This window comes from Alnus glutinosa, chromosome 1 (genome assembly GCF_958979055.1).
Source record: "Alnus glutinosa chromosome 1, dhAlnGlut1.1, whole genome shotgun sequence".
Taxonomy (NCBI): domain Eukaryota; kingdom Viridiplantae; phylum Streptophyta; class Magnoliopsida; order Fagales; family Betulaceae; genus Alnus; species Alnus glutinosa.
This window is the reverse complement of record NC_084886.1, coordinates 33,272,875-33,292,872: the sequence shown is the minus strand read 5'-3', so window position 1 is coordinate 33,292,872 and position 19,998 is coordinate 33,272,875. Positions and strand designations below refer to the sequence as shown.

Sequence of the window (19,998 nt, the reverse complement as noted above, 5' to 3'; positions counted from 1 at the left end):
AATCCAAGATGACCCAACAATTTGCATGATATAATTTTGAGAAAACGAGCTATATGACAGGAAAGCTAGAGCACAACAATAAAGCAAAAAAAAAAAAAAAAAAAACTGGTAACAGTCAAACATTCACCTTTTCATCAATCTTCGGCCATCCTTGCTCAATTTCAGGTGCAGTGTAAAAATAGGTACCAACTTGACCGGTACCATCAGCTGGAAGTCCAGCTGCATCTGAAGGATAACCTGGATCCTGATCCAACTGCTCCAACTTCAAGAACTTGGCTGAAACAAAGAAATAAGAATAATGTACTTTAGTATGCCCTTTCATATTCGTTAGTAGAGGTGATTCACAGGAGCAGCTCCTTATTAAATGCCATCCGTGAGTTCATGGTGGTACATTTTAAATACATAACAATAATAACAAAGCTTCTAGTTTACTCTTGTATAGTATAACTGCTAGACCGTAAGTAACAAATTTGGATACGCTAAGGGTGCGTTTGGGATTGCAATTTTGTAGACAAAAAGTGTGATTTTAACTCAAATCGCAAAAAATGAATCGTTTATTGCGATTTGAAAACGCAGAAAACTGTTATTTCAAATCGTAGACAAGAAGGTGCTTTTTTAAAAACGTAGAATTTTAAAGGCTAACATGGGATTTTGCCAAACGCTTAACTAGGTTTTTTAAAAATCACTTTTTCTAATCGCACATTTTAAAATCACTATTTTTAAATCGCACTTTTGAAATCACAAACCTAAACAGACCCTAAATGATTTTGGAAGGCTCTGAACCTCAGGCTTAAAGTCCAAAATCTAAATACATCAATAATTTATAAGATCTAAGAACTTGAATCTTCAAAAAGATGAATTGGAATGGAAAGCCAAGAGAGAGGCTAGAATAAGTAAACTAAATCTTTAGGCAATCACCAAAAGAGTAGATGCACTCGAACATTGCACCTTATATTGATGGCTTTAAAGAATTTGTTCATTCTTCCATAATCTGCCAATAAATAGTACGTCTTGCCAGCCATATACTTTGAGACAAGTAATTTGTACAAAATTCAACATTCTGAGTCAAATCTATGAAATCACCGACCTACTCAAGGCATCAATAAAGCCAACTGCTTAGCCTTGGCAATTTGGCGTAATCAATATGAACCAGGGGGATTAACCAGAGGAAGAATGAATAAGGATCTCCAGAAGCATGCTTGAAATGCATTTGTGGAGAATTGACATAAAGACCTCAATGATAAACCCCCAAGCTTTAATGGCTACACCAAATGATGATTTCATGTGATGTATCATCCTTTTCAATGTCACACCTTTCTTTCTTTTCTTTTCTTAGTAAAATGTCACACCTTTCCTTACTCAATTAATGTTATATTTGTATTCTATTCCAACAGTTTTACCACTCAGACAAATAAGAGCCTGAGTTTCTCATTTTTACATTTAAATGCCTACGTTTTCATCTTGTGACAAATATATCCAGTTGTCAAATTTTTCCATCAATCTCTTAAGGAAAGACTACCAGCTGTCATTTTGTTCATGTCAAACCAATAAAACCATTCCACCTATATTCAAATCCATCGCACCATGCCACATAGGCAATTACATAAAAAATAATAATAAATAAATAAAATAAAAATAAAAAGAGAGAAAGAGGGGTGAATCTCCACCCTCCACCCATGTAAAGGGAGGCGGTGGAGCAGGGGTGGAGATCTCCACCCCCGCACATCTTTGCGAGGTGGCTCCACCACTACAGAGGGGGCAGTGGGGTGAAGATTCACTCCCACAAAGGATGGGGTTGGAAAGCTCCACCCCTGCACGCCTCTGCTAGGGTGAAGGAGCCTCATTTGTTTAGAATATGATCCAATGTACTCCGTGCAGAGGGTGGTTGCGCCACCTCGCCAAGCGCTCGGGAGTGGTTGGTGGGGGTGGAGATCCACATCCACAAAGGGTGGGGTTAGAGAGTTCCATCCCGTACACCTCAGTCAAGGTGGGCACTCTATTGAGGTAGAGCCAACCCCGTTGATGTAGATCAAATAGCCAACAGTTTTATGCAGAAATTTGAAAAAGAGAGAATCTCATTCGAACGCAAGCAACACTCGTTCAATGAGATTGCAGGGTGCTCTTCAGTATGAGTTCTAGTGAGCCTCAATTCGTATGTCAACCGAATCGCATTCGATCAAGGGTGTTCCAAGGAGCCTCGATAGTAGTAGTGATCGCAGTGACGTTCGAACTATAGGGTGACTTGTAGTCTCATTCGACCTATAGTATGATTTTTAGTCTCATTCGAACGCAACTTAATCATGTTCGAATGAGATCGCAACATGGTAGTTTTGTAATATGTTTTTTAGGGCTGCGACCTTACTTCTATTTAAGCCTAAAAAGGACAGCTTGGCCGCCAGATCTCAGTATTATTCTTAGATAGTCAATAAGAAATACTCTAGGGGTCACTTTTCTTCTGTTTCCTTGCAATTCCTTGAATTTTCTTGGTTTTGTGGAAGAGTTGTGAGTTGTATGCTTATAGATTCAGCAATCCACTACACCACGTTGTATCAGTTGGTATCGGCGCCATGTTTTCTTTCCTACCATGGCACACAGAGGAGCACGTGGAGGAAAAAGATATGCAAGAGTATGGTCGCGATGAGACAACACATGAGGAGCAACTAACGACACTCTTCGCAATGATTGGAGGAGCAGGTTGATCGGATTGGTGAATAGTTTGAGCGGTTTGGGGATCATTTGGTGCACTAACTGAGCAATTTCCACCATTGGGGGTGCTAACAGGTGTTGCCGTCAACTAAATCCGCGTTTTGTGGAGGATGACATGTTTAGCGTTGAGGATGAACCTATTAATCCATTTACAAAGTGTAGAGCGAGGGAGCATTCTTTGGTGCCAAATAACGCTAGCAGATGGAAGGCAGGGTTCAAACTTGACATACCATAGTTCTAAGGTTGCTTACAGCCAAAAGAATTTCTGGATTGGATAGCAGCTGTAGAGGACATTTTGGATTTCCTGAAGATAGAAGAGTTCCTTTGGTGACAACCAAAATTAGGGGGGAAACCGTTGCATGGTCGAAACAATTGAAGCAGATGTAGAGTGTGGCAAGGGAAGACCAAGATCAATAGTTGGGAGAAACTATTGAAGCACATGAGAGTCGCGTTCTTACCCTACGATTATGTGAACAATTATGTGAGGACTATGTACCAACAATGTCAGAATTTCAGGCAAGGGACACAGTCTGTGGATGATTACATCGCCAAATTTTACAATTTAGTGGCACATGTTGATCTTGGAGTAATGAGACAACAATTTCAAGATGCTTTGAATTTCTTAGATCCTATCAATGTATCTGAAGCCCATCAATTGGCCTTGCACTTGGAGAAAACATTGTCTAGACGATCATTGGGAATTGTAGGAGGGAGTATTGGAGATAATAGTAGCCCAAATCCTACAACCCTGCACGTAATTTTGTTCCACCACCTACACAGAAAAAGGAGCAGCTGAATGCGCAACCGAACATGGTGGCTTCCACTAGTGCCCCACCATTTTGTTTCAAATGTGGTGAACCTGGACATAGGATGGCAGATTGTCTAAAGGATGACAATTATGGTAAGGGGTTGTTCATAGAATCTGGGCAGTGAACGGATGATGCATTCGTTGATGTTGATCAAGGCCAGAATATGATGTTGACGTAGATGGCGAGGAAGAACTTGTCTAGGGCGATGAGGGTCCATGTTGGTTGTTCGGAGAGTGTGTTTTACACCCCATCAGTTGAAAGGAGATGATTGGCACCGCAACATCTTTCACTCTACTTGTACCATGGGAGGTAAAGTGTGCAGGTCTGTGATTGACTTGGGAAGTTGTAAGAATGTAGTGTCAGAAAAAGCCGTGCCAAAATTAAGATTGGAAACATAAAAAACATCATAGTACCTACCATTTGGCGTGGCTCAAGAATGTGAACAAGATAACAATCTCTAAACATTTCTTACTATCCTTTTCTATTGGTTCCAAGTATAGGGATAAGGTATTGTCTAATGTAGTGGCTATAGATGCTTGTCACCTTTTATTGGGTAGAACATGGCAATATGACAAGACAGCTATACATGATGGAAAAAATAATACTTATAGCTTTATGTTTGATAATACCAAAATTGTACTCGCACCGAGCAAGGAGGTTGAGCCCAAACCCTCAAAGGGGGACGGTAAAAATATCTTGGCTAGGAAAGAGTTTGTGGATGAGATAGTGGGCTTTAGGAGTTGTATTAGTATTATTGGGCAAGGAGAATAGTAAGGGAGTAGTACTGGAGCAGGTAAGGGGTTTGTTGGAAGAGTTTGCTTATGTGTTTCCTGAGGAGACTAATCGGATAGATTATCGCCTTTGAGAGTGAAGAGATAGAGATAGGAAGACATTGTAATCTAACTCAAACTCAATGTGTAGATGAGGAAGAGTTATACTTCAATATGAAGACATAGAGGAGGTAGAGTTGTAGTTAATCTTATATATTGTAAATGCTATATATATATATATATATAAATCAAAGCTCACTGAGATGAGCACGGTGAATATATTATACAACGAGGGTTATTAGGTTCTTTTAAAGAAACATACAACATCAAATTGATTTGGTGCCTTGTTCTAATCTTCCTAACTGCCCACATTACCACATGAGTCCCAGGAGCATGAGGAGCTAAGGCATCAGGTGGAGACCTTGCTATCTAAGGCCACATCAGGGAAAGTCCTAACCCTTCTGTAATGCAAGCTACGCTTACGCCCAAGAAAGATGGTTCTTTTAAAGATTCATCACTGTTTATTTACCGCAACAACTCTGTCACCATGTATCTCCTCATCTATGTCGATGACATAATTATCACAGCCTTTGCCCCTGTTGCAATTACTGAACTGCTTCAACTCCTCAGTGTTGATTTTACAGTTAAAGATTTGGGTGCCTTCACTATTTTCTTGGGGTTGAAGTTCTCTCAGTCAAGTCGGGCCTCCTTCTCTCCCGACGCAGGTATATTTTGGACTTATTGAAGAAAACCAACATGTTGGAGGCCAAGCCTATCACGTCCCCCATGGCAGCCTCCTCTGTTCTGTTAGCTTTCACCGATGATCCAATGGAAGATTCTTCTCTCTATCGCAGCACCATTGAATCCTTACAATACCTCGCACTGACACACCCAGACTTGGGTTTTGCTATTAACCGTGTGTTCCAGTTCATGCATAGACCAACTAAACTACACCAGTAAGCTATAAAAAAGATTCTTCGCTACCTAAAGCACATTGTGTCTCACGGGCTGCTCCTTTATCGAATGCAATCCACTAGCCTCCAAGCTTACTCAGATGCAGATTGGGCAGGCTGCCCAGATGGTAAACGCTCCACAGGAGCCTATTGTGTCTTCCTTGGCTCGAACCTGATTTCATGGAGCTCAATTGTACTTTTGAGAAGTCTATCGTCTTTATGGGTTACCTTTATCCATTGTTACTGATTGGGATACTTGTGGGATGTTTGGCAACACTGTTTTTCAAAAACAAATTCTATTAGTATTCGCTTTTTTTCAAAAACAAATAAGATTTTATCCAACTTTTTCTAATTTTGTTTCAGGAAGTCAAACCTCGGAATTCGCGCAGTAAATTATAGTTGAATTAGTTTTTAAAAAAATCGAACACCCAAACGTTCCATTGGTTTCTTAGCCACGTCTGAAGGTGTTTGTGGCGTTTGTTCAATAACAAGCTTGACTTTAGTAGTTCTTATCATCCTCAAACTGACAGACAAATAGAGGTTGTCAATCGTTCTTCAGGAGACTTGCTTCGAAGTTTGGTGGGTGACCATCTCAAGTCTTGGGATCATAAATTGTTTCAGGCTGAGTTTGCTTATAGCCATTCTAAAATCGAAGCACTGGATTTAGCTAGTTTAGCTAGTTCTTTATTGTCTGGGAATAATCCTCGTGCACCGTTAGATTTGGTTCATGTTCTTGATTTGAAGAAGATTAGTACTAAGGCAGAAGATTGGATTGCTCAAATCAAGGAGGTTCACAAAGCTCTTGTTCAGCACTTGCAATATTCTACTGCTTAGTATAAGGCGAATGTGGATAAGAGGCGACATTCTGTGGAATTTGAGGGTGATTTTGTGTGGGCCGTGCTAATTAAAGATAGGTTTCCTGTGGAAGAGTAAAAAAAACTTGTTGCTAGGAAGATTGGACTGTTAGAGATAATTGAGACTTTCAATCCTAATGCTTATCAGTTGAAGCTTCCAAGTCACATCAAAACGTTCGATGTGTTTAATGCCAAGCATCTAGTTCCATACATTGGTGATTCTTCTGATGACAATGCAAATTCTCTCCAACCCAGGGAGGATGATGTAGATCGATAGTCAACAGTTTTATGCAGAAATTTGAAAGAGAGAATCTCGTTCGAACGCTAGGCAACACCCATTCAAATGAGATCGCAGGGTGTTCTTCAATACGAGTTCTAATGAGCCTCGATCGCTATGTCAATCAAAGTGCATTTGATCAAGGGTTTTCCAAGGAGCCTCAATCGTAGTAGTGATCATAGTGTCATTCGAACTATAGTGAGAATTATAGTCAACGCAACTTAATCGCATTCAAACGGGATCGTGACAAGGTAGTTTTGTAATATGTTTTTCATAACTGCGACCCTACTTCTACTTAAGCCTAATAAGGACGGCTTGCCCACCAGATCTTAGCATTATTCTCATTTTTTCAACAAGAAACACTCTAGGAGTGGGTTTTCTTTTGTTTCTCTGCAATTCCTTGAATTTTCTTGGTTTTGTCGAAGAGTTGTGAGTTGTATGCTTGTAGATTCAAAAACCCACTACGCCACACTATATCACCCATAGAGGCATGCGAGGTTGGAATTCTCCACCCTGACCCTCTGTGGACATGCAGTGTGACGTCCCACATCGCCTGGAAATGAGAATGTGCTCATATGTATAAACCCACCATTCTTGACACAACGCATTTTAAAGCCGTAATAGCCATAAACCTATCAGAACTCCGCAGTTAAGCGTGCTTCTGCGAAAGTAGTACCAAGATGGGTGACCTCCTCGGAAGTCTTGTTTGGGAGAGTCAAAAGCGGACAACATAATATCGTTGGGGTGGGTCGTTACATGGAGTCTCCAACCCTGCAAAGGTGGGCGGGGGTGGCTCGAGTGGGAGGTGGAGCCACCCCCACCACCCCCTTTGTAAGGATGGAGCCACCCTCCATCGCCTCCCTCTACAGGGGTGGAGAGTGGCAGTGAAAAGTGGATCTTCAGCCTTCTTTTTCTTTTCTTTCTTTTTCCTCTTTTTTTCATAATTACCTATGTGGCATGATAACGTGGATCCAGATACACATAGCACGCTTTTATTAGTCTAACGTGGACAAAATGACAGCTAGCAAGTCCTCCGTTAAAAGATCGATGATAAATTTGATGGCTGGACTCATTTGTCAAAAGGAAAAAACTCAGGTCTTTAATTGTCAAATTAGAAACTCAAATCCTTATTTGTCACATGGGTAAAACTTATGCCCTTATGGGACAATTTCCCTATTATAAATAATCTAACCATGTGACCTAGGTCCTTGGTACTAGACAAATCATTGTCAAGTCCCATTCTACTAAGTCTGACCACAAAAGTAGAACTATACTGCATAAAAAATTTGGCAAAATATGATTTTTTTTTTATTTATTTTTAATTTTTAATGACGTGCACTATATAGTTGCCTCCAAAATTATTAATTAGCTATTTTGAGGTTCCTAACGAGAAAAGCCTTCTCTCATCTATTAAGCTTCAAAACTTTTCCAAGGCTATTAAGTAAGGAAAATCCATAAGATATGTGTATCCATTTTTCTGGTCTTTTATGAACATGTTGCACATGAACATTTGATTCCTTTTATTCCTCTCCACTCTCTCACCTCTCTTCCTCTCTCTCCACCCTAGTGGTGGCGCGTCACACTAAGGCTTTGTTTCTTGTAACGGTGCTTTCATTGGAGTTTTCATTGGTGCTTTTCTGGGTTCAGCTTTCTTCGTTTTCATTATCGAGCTAGAGTTTTCATCGGAGCTTTTTCGTCTTCTCTGACAGGCTGTCTTGTGAGTATGTCGTCGTGGTGCTCCTTTTTTAGGTTTCTCAGTTAAAGTAGAAATGGAGCGTCACTTCTCTGTGGAAGCCAAAGCTTTCTCTTTTCAATGAAGGTAGATGTGTCTGAGATTCGTAGGAGGAAAAGAGAAAAGGGGTTTTGTGGTTTTATTTTTCTGGGTCTCCAGTGTTCTGCGTGGTTGTTAGCCACAATAGAGGAGGCGCTAAAGGAACCAATGAAGAAGGATTTTGTCATGTACTACCACGAAGAAATGAAAGCCTTGACGGTTCATGGGGGTGGTAATAAGGCCGGTCATTACCTTGAGGTGGCTGCCTACGCTGAGGGTGGTTGTAAAGGGGTTATTTGGCTCTCTAAAGGCCGTGGAGGATGGGACTGGGCTCGGCTTACTTTTCTAGGATCAAGGCTTGGTTGCTGGTTTCTGAGACACCTACATCGGAGGGGATACAGAAGGGGGGTGTTTCATCCAATCGTCTGCGTGGGGCTTCTCCATCCTTTGCGTAAGTGGTTCGTGGGGAAGTTTTTCTTGTCAAGCATCCTGGGTTGCGGGTTTCGGAGTTAGAGCTGCGTGGGTTGGATCTACTTCCGAAGGCGTGGTGTAGGGTTGCCGAAGATGGGAGACTGGCGGTAAATTGCTATGCTTTGGAGGAGCAGCCGCCCAGGTCGACGAAGAAGAAGAGGAATCAAGTCTACTTCCATGGTAGCGGAAAGGCTAAGAAGAAGCTAGCGCTTTCTCGTTCATGGAAGAAAGCTTCTAGAGTGGCTTTGGACCCGGTTTCAGCTTCCGGGGTTCAAGTGTGCTGGGTTGGGTCTGAAGCCCAAATGTGGCAGCCGAGCTGGGCCTAAGCCCATGGTGAAGAAAAATTCTGCAGGCTTTCGGTCTTCTTCAGTGGACTTTGATCCTGGTCTTCTGGGTCTAGCTTCTACCAGGTCCGAGGGAACTTCTCCGGCACCGGTAAGTAAAGTTGTTGGGTCTTTTTCTTTGGGTGCCTCTTTTTCGGGTGTTGCTTGTTCGGCTCTTCAGTCCATCTCCGACATGCTGCCTTTGCAAGTATTTTCAGGGGCGGATGAGTTGGGAAAGAGGCTTCCTTCCTCTTCTCCTGTGTTGTCGGACTCCAAGTCTTTCCAGAAGTATTACCGAAAGGCTAGGGAAGCCAGAAAAGTGCATTTGGACAAGAATGTTTTTGCAGATTCTATGAAAGCCTTGAGGTCAGTTGCTCAAGTGTCGGGGTTTCTTTCTCTGCTTCTGCCTATCAGTGACCCAACCGAGAAAGTAGTTGTTGTGCTTCTAGTGCAGGATTCCGCTAGTTAAGTCTCCTTCTCCAGTGAGGGTTTTTCTTCGGCAGGGTTTCTCAATCCGAGCCCGGATGTGCAAGTTAATCTCTCACATAAAGTGTTGGTTGTGTCTGTATCGACTCCGGTTGTTAAGGAAGGTGCATCGACTCCGGTTTCTTCTACCGCCATTAAGGAAGAGGATTTCAGGGTGAATGGTTTGACCCAATCTCAAAAGTGGCCAGTGGGTTTTGGTCCATCTGGGGAGGTGGTTACGTGGGAGCAGGGCGACGAGGTATGGGATGGGGAGGATGGCGACTCCCCTTACCTGGCACACATGGTGTAGCGTTGGAGCCTCCCAAAGGTTTTGGGTTTGAAGGCTTGAATTTTTAAGGGTTGTTGGGTTTTCTTTTCTTGTTGTAGGCTGTTTTAGTTGTTCCGGTGTATTTAGGGATGCCTTACGCTTTTCTTATAAAATCTTTATTACTTATCAAAATAGAATCCATAAGATATGATACAACATGATACAGGTACATCAATATAGCAAATTCCATGATAATTGGATATGTAAGAATTGTATGTACTACACAATAAAGTCCCTATTCAATATAACCAGTAATAACTCAACAAAAGCTTTCTACTATTTACTATAAGTTACAAACATAAAATGCAAAATAAACTCATTAACAAACTTCAAGTTTTTAAGCCATTACATATGTTTATCGATCCTCTTACCTTATCAATCAGGAGAACCACCAATATGTATAAAGAAGTTTCCTTTTATTTTGATGAGTAAAGAAATTCATTGATATAAAAAAGGAGAACACCAAAGCGCACAAGAAGCTTACAAAAGAATCTCATAGAATTAAAATATAAAATTCAATAGATCAAGAAAAAAAAAAAAAAAAAAAAAAAAAAAAAAAAAAAGATTTTTAAGACCTATGTAATTTTAGACCTTAGCTTTTTTCCTTTTCCTTATGTTCTTCGTACCTCATATATAATTATGTGTACTATGGCTTCACAATTTTTGTTTTTTTATTAAATTTAGAAAAAAAAAAAACAAAAAACAAAACAAAACAAAATGAAATCCCAAACAAAACAGACGAAGGAACACATCCTAATGCTACCATCCAATAATCCTAAAAACAAAGATTTTGGCATAGTCCAAGTGGTATCAACTCCATTAGACTATTCAATTCTTCCTTTGTCTCCATAGCATTTAAGTACTATGAGTATTATTTGACCAAACTTTCTTTCCAGCATGCTAATAACTCAACAACCTTCCTAGGCATCATCTACAGCACCCTAAGAAGGGAAATCACTGACCACGGTTCTCTAGCCACATAGCAACGAAGTAGAAGATGATCAATTAACTCATCACTATTTCGGCACATGCAACACCAATCCCAATCCACAATAATTATTTTCCTCTTATATTAGGATCTTGCCCCATCTGGCAGTCAATGAAAGAAAGAAATATAACAAATTTCCCTGGAACCTTCATACCCAGTTTACTCTTCCAAGGGAAACAATACTTTCTTTTTTTTTGATAAATAATGTCAATTCATTAATAAAGTGCAAAGAGGCGCAATCCTAATACACAAGAAGTATACAAAAATGCCCCTAAAAGGAATGAACAGAAAATAAGTTTAAAAAATCTGCATAAGTAAAAACATTCAACTATGATGAGACGCTATCCACAATACTAGTAGACCACATGTCAAAGACTCATACAAAGAGTGAACCTCAAACTTCGTATTGTGTGACAATCTCAAAAACATATTGTCCTCTCCCTCCTCCAAAGGCAAAGTGGAGTAAAATAAAACAAAAGAACCAGCAATTCATTTCAAAGAGTGGTTTCAGGCATTAAGTAGCCCTGAACACAATTGTTGCCCATTCCCATTACAGTAGTAATATCAGCCAGATTACGATAAGCTACTAAAGACTAGCTTTGGAATCATATACTTGAGAATGATCAAGAATCCTTAAAAAAAAAATAAACAAATATATGAAAGAGAAGGAATTTAAAAAGAAAAACAATATATATCAATTATAAAATCCAGATCTTACCAAGACCAAAATCTCCAATTTTGATATCGTTGCGGGCATCAAAGAATATGTTATTCGGGGTTAAGTCCCTATGGATGATTCCTTGTCCATGTATGTGGGCCAAACCTTCCACAATTTGACGAAACAAATGCCATGCCAATTCTTTGTCAAAATGACCATATGATTGAAAAACCTGGCGGAGCGTCCTTAAACCATAACAAAGAAAGAGAATAAAAGAATAAAATATGGGCAACAGAGCATGTTTTAAAGCTCTATATATATAATTTTGAAGATTTAGGAGGTTCATTTGAAGAACAATAATAAAACTCTTTCAAGTGCTCAAAACTCAAGAGGTCAAATACATCAAATAAAAATTTTCTAGTAATGCAAAATGATAAAAGCTACAAAAATAAAAATAATATGCACATCAGTAATGATGATTGATGAAGAGTAGTAGAATAATCAAACAAGTAATACACGTCATGAAGTGCGAGAAATCTGGAGATAAAAAATGCACAAAAATTAAATGAATTACCTGGGGCAGTATTCCATTTGAATATATAGATATGTCGATTCAAGCTTGTTCTCATGTCCAAAGGCATCAATTGAGCTAGTGGCTAAGTGGCTAAAAGAGGAGCTTGCTGCAGTCAATGAAACCCCAGTAGTGTCACCATAAGAACTAGCCACTCCTGTTTCAAACCATGCCTGGAAGTTTTTATGATTATTACAACCATCATATAAGCACAAAAAGTTGTGAGTAACAGAATCTTTCTATTTTAAGCTTCCTGTCAAATTGTACAAATCATCGCATTTTTAAGACAACTTCATGGTAACAAAATAACAAAAACTAATTTAAGAAAAAATTCCAAAATAAGGAGCATAGATGAGAAATTATATAGAAAGAAGTCTAGAACAAAGAAAGCACTTACCTGATAGTACCGGACAACATGTTGATGCTGCAAACGAGAAAGAGTAGCCACTTCCCTAAGTACCTCGCCAAAATTGATGCGCAAACAAATTTTAATGATATTGCAGGAAAAATATTTAACAAAGAACTTTTACAAACAAAACAGTGATAAAAACAAAATAAAACGAAAAACTCTACTCTTTCCTTCTCCTTGTATTGCTCAAGAACAAAAAAACAAACAAACAAACAAAAATGTATATGCATAAGTATCTACAATGTTAGATCTCGGTTTGGGTTAAGATTTGAATATGTTTCCGTTTAGTTACTTTCGCATCTCGGCTTCCACCTCTCAGACTCTGCTGCCTAAAACTCAAGTTGATCTCAAGCTCGAAACGAGTCAAAATCAATCTGAGTTCAATCACGCTGTTGGAACTCAGGTTCGAGTTGAGCTCAAATTCTATCTGAGCAAAAAGTTAAGAGTCAACAGTCGGATTTAGAAATCAAGAAAATAAATTGAAATCGCACTATTACAAGGCTATGTTTAAAGTTAAAGTTGTATTAAAAAAATTAAAACCCCACTTTTAATCTGGGTTTACATTAAGATTTGAATATGTTTCTGTTTGGTTCGAGTTGAGCTGAGTGGTGTAAACCGTAAGATTGAGAAAACAGCTCAGTTGGACAAATTCAAATTAAGCTATTCTAATATCATCTGAGAGGTGGATGTATGTAATAAAGATTTTGATTTTGAAAAAATAAAAAGTTTTCTTCAAATTACTAAGAAAATCATAACTTTCCTAATGCAACTTCAGAAGAAAAATCAAAAGAATTTGTTTGTAGGAGAAGGCAAAGACATATTGCTTCCTGCAAAGATCTTTCAAAATAATTCAATAGCACGTTGAATGCTATAATTAGCAAAAGATCAGAGTGATCCTGTTGCAAAAATTCATAAAAATAAATAAGTAAGATATAGCTAGTAGCTATGTTTGTAGATGACTTTAGAAGCCTAACACGAAGCACTCACAGCCAGGTATTAATTTATTGGTTTGATGTGACATATTATTAATTAAGGAAAACTTCACTTATAACCCCTGATCTTTTATCACTTTTGCAATTAAGTATTCAAACTTTAAAAAGTGTCAATTTAAGGTATCCATCTTTCAATTTTTATCAATTTCAACCCTCCATTAGAATTTTCCATTAAATCCTATCAAAATTTCCAAAATACCCGTGTTTTTTTTAAAAAAAAAATTATAGAATTTTCAAATATTCAAGCATGGGTATTTTTGCAAATTCCATTAAATTTTGACCAACACCTAAATCCTTGAAATTTTTCTTTTTTTTCCTTTAAAAAAAAAATGAAAATTTTGATAGAATTTAATGGAAAATTCTAACAAATTGTTGAAATTGAAAAAAATTGAAATATGTGTTAGTTTTTGTGTTGGCTGCATTCTGTTGGACAAAATCACTTCTATGTAATGTTGCTGCTTTCACAGGGATGCTGCTTTATCTAGAGTCTACTCTTCAGCTATGTTCTTCGAGAAGATTCTGTGAAGTTTTCAAGGATTTATTTCGGTTCCCTGTCAGCCGTCCGAACGACGTGGTATTCCGTCCGGACGCTCATCAGTCAGCAACATCCGTCTGGACGATGAGATCTTTCCGTCCGGACGCCCATTAGTGTCTAAAAGCTTCGAACAGTTCAAGATTGCATCTGTCCGGACGTAATGGCAAATCGTCCGGACACTCTTCAGAGTTCGAGAAAATCCCAGTGTTTCAGTGCATCCGTCCGGACGACGTGGTTATACCGTCTGGACGTCATTCAGTGTTTGACAAGAATTAAGGTTTCTGCCTCAAGACACGGTTATGGGAAGGCGGTTGCTACCGTTCGGACGATGTGTGATACCGTCCGAACGATGTCCTCTATAAGGCAAGAATGTTCATACCATGTTCAACCGTCCGGACGCCAGCCTTCATGGTCCGGACGATCAAGCTTCATATATGAAAATTGCGTGCACCAGTTTAACCGTCCGGACGTTAGCCTTCAAGGTCCAGACACTCCAAGCCTTATTATGGTAATTTCGTGCAGCCAAAGTGCAACCGTCCGGACGCTTGGGCAACACCGTCCGGACGTGGCCTTGTATGGAAGCTTTCAGTGCTACTTTGGAAAGGCGGTTGCAGTTGACCATCCGGACGCTCGGTCAAGCTGTCCGGACACCCTCGTGTATTTTGGTCATAACGTTTTACTCAAATATCGGATTGGGACGAAATCAGCTTCATTGGAAACCTAAGAAAAAGTTCTGTAATTTGAGCGTCCAGACGACCATTAATAGCGTCCGGACGGCCCTTCAGAAAATTCCAGAATTACTTTCCGGACAAGAAAAACTTGACCCGTCGGGATGACCCTGGCTCCCGTCCGAACGCGCGTGCCACATAATCCGTTTTTGACTCAAAATAGGGTTTCCTAGGCCTATAAATAAGAGGCTCTAGGCATGCTTTCAACACAGAATTCGATGGTGAATTCTCTACAGCTTAGAGACGTGATATTTCCTCTAAAGCCTTGCCAAGTGTGTGATTTGATCAGCTGTGAAGTCTATCTTAGGGGTTGGCCCTAAGGTAAAGGATTCTATTGAAGACCCCTTCAGGTAGGAGATCTAGTTGGGAAGCGTTCGTGTTGGGTTACACATTAGAGAGCAAGGTACGACCACTGCATCAGGAGTATGTGAGCGTTACTGCTTTGTATCTAGTTTTGTCTTCTGAATAGTGGATATCTTGGGTTTGGCTGCCCCGGAATGGTTTTTCTCTTAATTGAGTTTCTACTTCGTCAACAAAATATTTGTCTCCTTTAAATTCCGCATTTAATATTTTGTTGCACACTGTTCACACACTGTTAAATTTAGAAGTCCATTTATTTTCCAATATGGATACTCTAAATTGACACTTTTTAAAGTTTGAGTACTTAATTACAAAAGTGATAAAAGATCAGGAGTCATAAGTGAAGTTTTCCCTATTAATTAATTGGATGGTAAGTAGATAGAGTGACCTAACACCAAGAAACCGATGGATTAAAAATAAAAGATAAATCCAGCTTAATCCTTCACATTGAGATCAAGGAAAAAATGTTGGCACAAACAAATAGTTAAACGTTGAAGAATGTGCTCGGAATCTTGGGGAACTAGCAGAATGAAAACAATAGGCAGAGAGGCAAGATAGGATAGAAGAAGGAAAATTATTATATAATATAAGGAAAAATAAATTTAACTAGATAGATAAAATTATAGCTATACATCAGGGTTATATAAACACTTCAAAATACCCATGTTGAATCCATTAACTCCAGCACTCCACAGATTCATGCAGCAAAATAGCCAATTCATAGACACACAAACCCTTAGAAATAAAAATTTTAATAAATAAATAAATAAATCAATGAGTTGATAATAGGTTTTTAGTAGACCAAGCACTAATGGTTGAATTTACTCATATGCAGCTGGCTACAAAAAAATGCACATTTCACAGGGCCTGCAATTAATATATGTTCCTCAAAATATTGGGCCCACAATGAATCCTTAAGAAATTTGACTCCTAGACACAGGATTACACCAACCAATGAAGTACTCTACAGGTTCAAAATAGCAGTTACTTAAACAGGCGAACATTATCCATGCAATGGATAAATAACGCTTATCCAGAAAAAGATAAATTTTACAAACTTGAAACTTTACTCACTACAACAGTAACAATAGACTGCAACATTTGCCACATAACTTCTTTAGAAAACTCTTTTTTTTTTAATGAAAAACTTCTTTAGAAAACTCCTAATGCAATTCTGATTTCTTTTACTTTACCATTAATTGTTAAGAGTTTTCTAACTCTAGAATTGCATTAATGTTATACAAAAAACTAAAAGGCCGAATATCATAGAGTACATCTTTCTGAGGTAAATGACTATTAATTCTATATCTACATATAGTTACCTCAATATTCGATCATTAACAGGCAGGCTTTTGTCCTTGAGGCGAATTTTCTTCACAGCATACTGTCTTCCATCTAGTTTATTTTGGCACAACACAACATGGCCAAAACCGCCATGACCTGTTTTTGCAAAGTTAAGACTCTTTAAGTGTTGCATAAATTACAGAAAAAAGACCTAGCCAACCAACAAAATGGGCGTATCTAAAATTATCCAAAGCAACCTCCCCGAAACGAAAGATAAAATCAATGAGGTTTCACTGGAACTGATCCAATAAACAAGGAATTTAGAAAGAAATAATGAGCATCCAAAAAAAAAAAAAACAACAACAAATCAAAGATGAGGAACCACTAAAGTTTTCAAAAATCTCATTTTCCCTTAAAGCAAATTAATTCAGTATGGTCCCATATATTGTTCCTGTGATTATAGATAATCTCTAAGCAGCATCGAGCAAATATACAATCTCTTCTCTTTTTTTTTTTTTTCGATAAGTAAGAGAATTTTATTAAAAAATGCAAAGCGCAATCAAGTATACAGGAGTATACAAGAGAGACAATTAAGAAGAAGAAGAAGAAAGCAATACAAGGGAATCGTTATAACTAATCCCTAGAGGTGCGAGATACGCAGCCGTCCAGGAGTACAAAGAATGAATAAAAAAGGAAATGAGCTCCTCTATGGTTCTTTCTTTGTCCTCAAACTGTCTATCGTTGCGTTCCATCCACAAGCACCACATAAGACAACAAGGAACCATTTTCCACACGACCGCGCTTCGGGAGCGTCCCCCCGGCCACCAACAGGCAAATAAGTCTACCACCCGAAAAGGCATCACCCAAGACAGACCGAAGCGACTGAGAATGACATACCAAAGAGCGCGTCCAACCTCGCAATGAAGAAAAAGGTGATCCACAGTCTCCCCGGTCATTTTACACATGCAACATCTATCAATCACAATGACACACTTCTTTCTCAGATTGTCCAAGGTGAGGATTTTCCTTAGCGCTGCCGTCCAAGCGAAGAAGGCCACTTTCAATGGAGCCTTGGTCCTCCAAATGCTTTTCCAGGGAAATAAAATAGTCTCTTTGCAAGCAAGAGCCTTATAGAAAGAACTAACATCAAAAGACCCTTTGTGAGAAAGGGACCACCAAAGCCGATCTCCCCCATCTTGAGCAACCTTGGAGGAATACAGTAAGGAGAAAAAGGAAGCCATAACATCCACCTCCCAGTCGTGTACGTCTCGAAAAAATCTGACATCCCACTGATAGGATCCACTTACCACTACCAAGTGGTCTGCCACCAGAGTATCCTTGACACAAGCTATTTCATACAGAACTGGATAAGCTTCCTTGAGGGGCATCTCCCCACACCATACATCATCCCAAAAACGGATCCTGAACCCATTACCCAAGATAAGTCTGGTAAAGCTACAAAACAAGCTCCACCCCTTCCTAATGTTCTTCCAGATCCCCACACCGTGAGACCCAGGGGGGTCTAAGGAACACCAACCAGCCCTAGTAGAACCATACTTTGCATCCACCACAGATTTCCACAAAGCCTCTCTCTCGTAAGCATAACGCCACAACCACTTCCCTAGAAGAGCCTTATTGAAAATTCTCAAGTTCCGGATGCCCAAACCACCTTCGGAGATAGGATAACAAACCTTGGACCAACTGACCAAGTGATATTTGAATTCATCGCCCATGCCACCCCACAAGAAGTCTCGATGCAACTTCTCAATACGACTAGCAACACTGGATGGCATAGGGAAAAGAGAGAGGAAATACGTAGGAAGGTTGGAGAGAGTACTCTTTATAAGGGTAACCCTACCCCCTTTCGACAGATACAACCGCTTCCAGCTAGCCAACCTCCTCTCAATCTTACCTACAACTTCATCCCAACAAGACTTAGCCTTGAAAGGAGCTCCCAACGGAAGACCAAGATACTTTATAGGAAGAGCGGAAACTCCACAACCCAATATGCTAGCCAAACCGTCCATATTATCCACCTCACCCACAGGAACCATAACAGATTTAGCCAAATTGATCTTCAATCCTGAAACAGCTTCAAAAGACATAAGTAGCATACGCAGATAATGAAGATGATCTGAATTAGCCCCGCAAAAGACTAAAGTATCGTCTGCGAACAATAGATGAGAAATGTTAATCGCTTCACTGTTGCCAGATCCCACAGAAAACCCTGATAGGTAGCCCTTTTGGGCAGTAGCGTAGAATAACTTACTAAGAGCCTCCATCACAATAACAAACAAGAGGGGTGACAGTGGATCACCCTGTCTAAGGCCACGAGAGCTGCTGAAAAAACCAGTTGGGGAGCCATTCACCAACACAGAGAACCGCACCGTAGAAATACAATGCGCTATCCAGGAACACCATATCTCCCCAAAGCCACATCTTCTCAACATATACAATAAGAAATCCCAGTTGACATGATCATAGGCCTTCTCAACATCCAACTTACAAAGTAACCCTGGTTTGCCGGATTTGATACGGCTATCCAAGCACTCATTGGCTATAAGAACTGAATCAAGAATTTGCCTACCTTTCACAAAAGCATTTTGAGGGGACGAGATAATCTTATCCACAACCTTTTTAAGTCTATTTGCAAGGACTTTTGCAATGATCTTGTACACGTCACTTACAAGACTGATAGGACGAAAGTCCTTTAGATCCACAGCCCTAGACTTCTTCGGAATTAAGGCAATAAAAGTGGCGTTAACACTTTTGACAAACTTGCTTTGAGAGTGAAAGTCCCAGAATACCCTCATAAGATCTGTCTTGATCACATCCCAGCAGTCTTGGAAAAACGCAAGAGAAAACCCATCAGGACCAGGTGCCTTGTCTCGATTCATGCATTTCACCACTTCTAATACCTCCAATTCCTCGAAAGGGAGCTCTAAGGAAGAGGCCTCAGCTGCATCCAAAGTGTCAAAAGCAATATTATCCATTCTAGGTCTCCATGGGAGAGGTTCTGTAAAGAGAGACTCATAGAATTGAGCAACATGTTCCCTGATAACCTGCTAGTCGGAAGAAATAGAGCCATTGATAGAGAGCGACTCTATGAAATTAGACCTCCTGTTCGAGTTAGCAATTTGATGAAAGAATTTGGTGCATTTATCACCCTCTTTCAGCCAAAGAACCCTAGACTTCTGTCTCCAACTAATCTCTTCCTGTAAGATAGAGTTCTCCAAGTCTCTGATGACCACACATTTCCTCTCCTTTTCTTCGGAAGATAAACCTTGTTGTTCCTCCAACCTATTAAGAGTACATAATTCTTCCATGTGCATTTTTTTGCGAAACTCCACATTACCAAACTCCTGATCGTTCCATCTCTTGAGATCAACCTTTAAGGCCTTAAGCTTTTGAGTGAAGATAAAGCTAGGAGAACCCTGAAAGTGGTAAGACGCCCACGAAAGCCGAACCCTATCCACAAACCCTTCAGCCTTCAACCACATATTCTCAAACTTGAACGGTCTGGACCCCCATTGAATGCCACCACAATCCAGGAGGATAGGAAAATGATCAGAACACAATCTAGGAAGCCTTTTCTGAATAGACCCTGGAAACTTGACCTCCCAGTCTGGAGAAACAAGAAATCTGTCAAGACGAGACCAAGAAGGATTCTCCTGATTATTGGACCACGTGAAAGTCCCTCCAGCAAGAGGAAAGTCCATGAGGCCCTGCTCAAAAATAAAGTCTGA

General features: G+C 39.7%; 1 protein-coding gene across 8 annotated transcripts in view; it reads right to left on the bottom strand.

Moving 5' to 3' along the window:
• The window catches only part of LOC133878729 (eIF-2-alpha kinase GCN2), a 70,541-nt gene that overhangs the window by 15,598 nt on the left and 34,945 nt on the right, over positions 1-19,998 (bottom strand). For all 8 annotated transcript variants that reach the window (XM_062317304.1, XM_062317298.1, XM_062317299.1 and 5 more), the window contains 5 exons: positions 16,291-16,408; positions 12,342-12,396; positions 11,948-12,117; positions 11,434-11,618; positions 128-276 (listed from right to left, as the gene is read on the bottom strand). In XM_062317304.1, the coding sequence (XP_062173288.1) occupies positions 128-276; positions 11,434-11,618; positions 11,948-12,117; positions 12,342-12,396; positions 16,291-16,408 (677 nt within the window). The remainder of the gene's footprint in view (positions 1-127; positions 277-11,433; positions 11,619-11,947; positions 12,118-12,341; positions 12,397-16,290; positions 16,409-19,998) is intronic.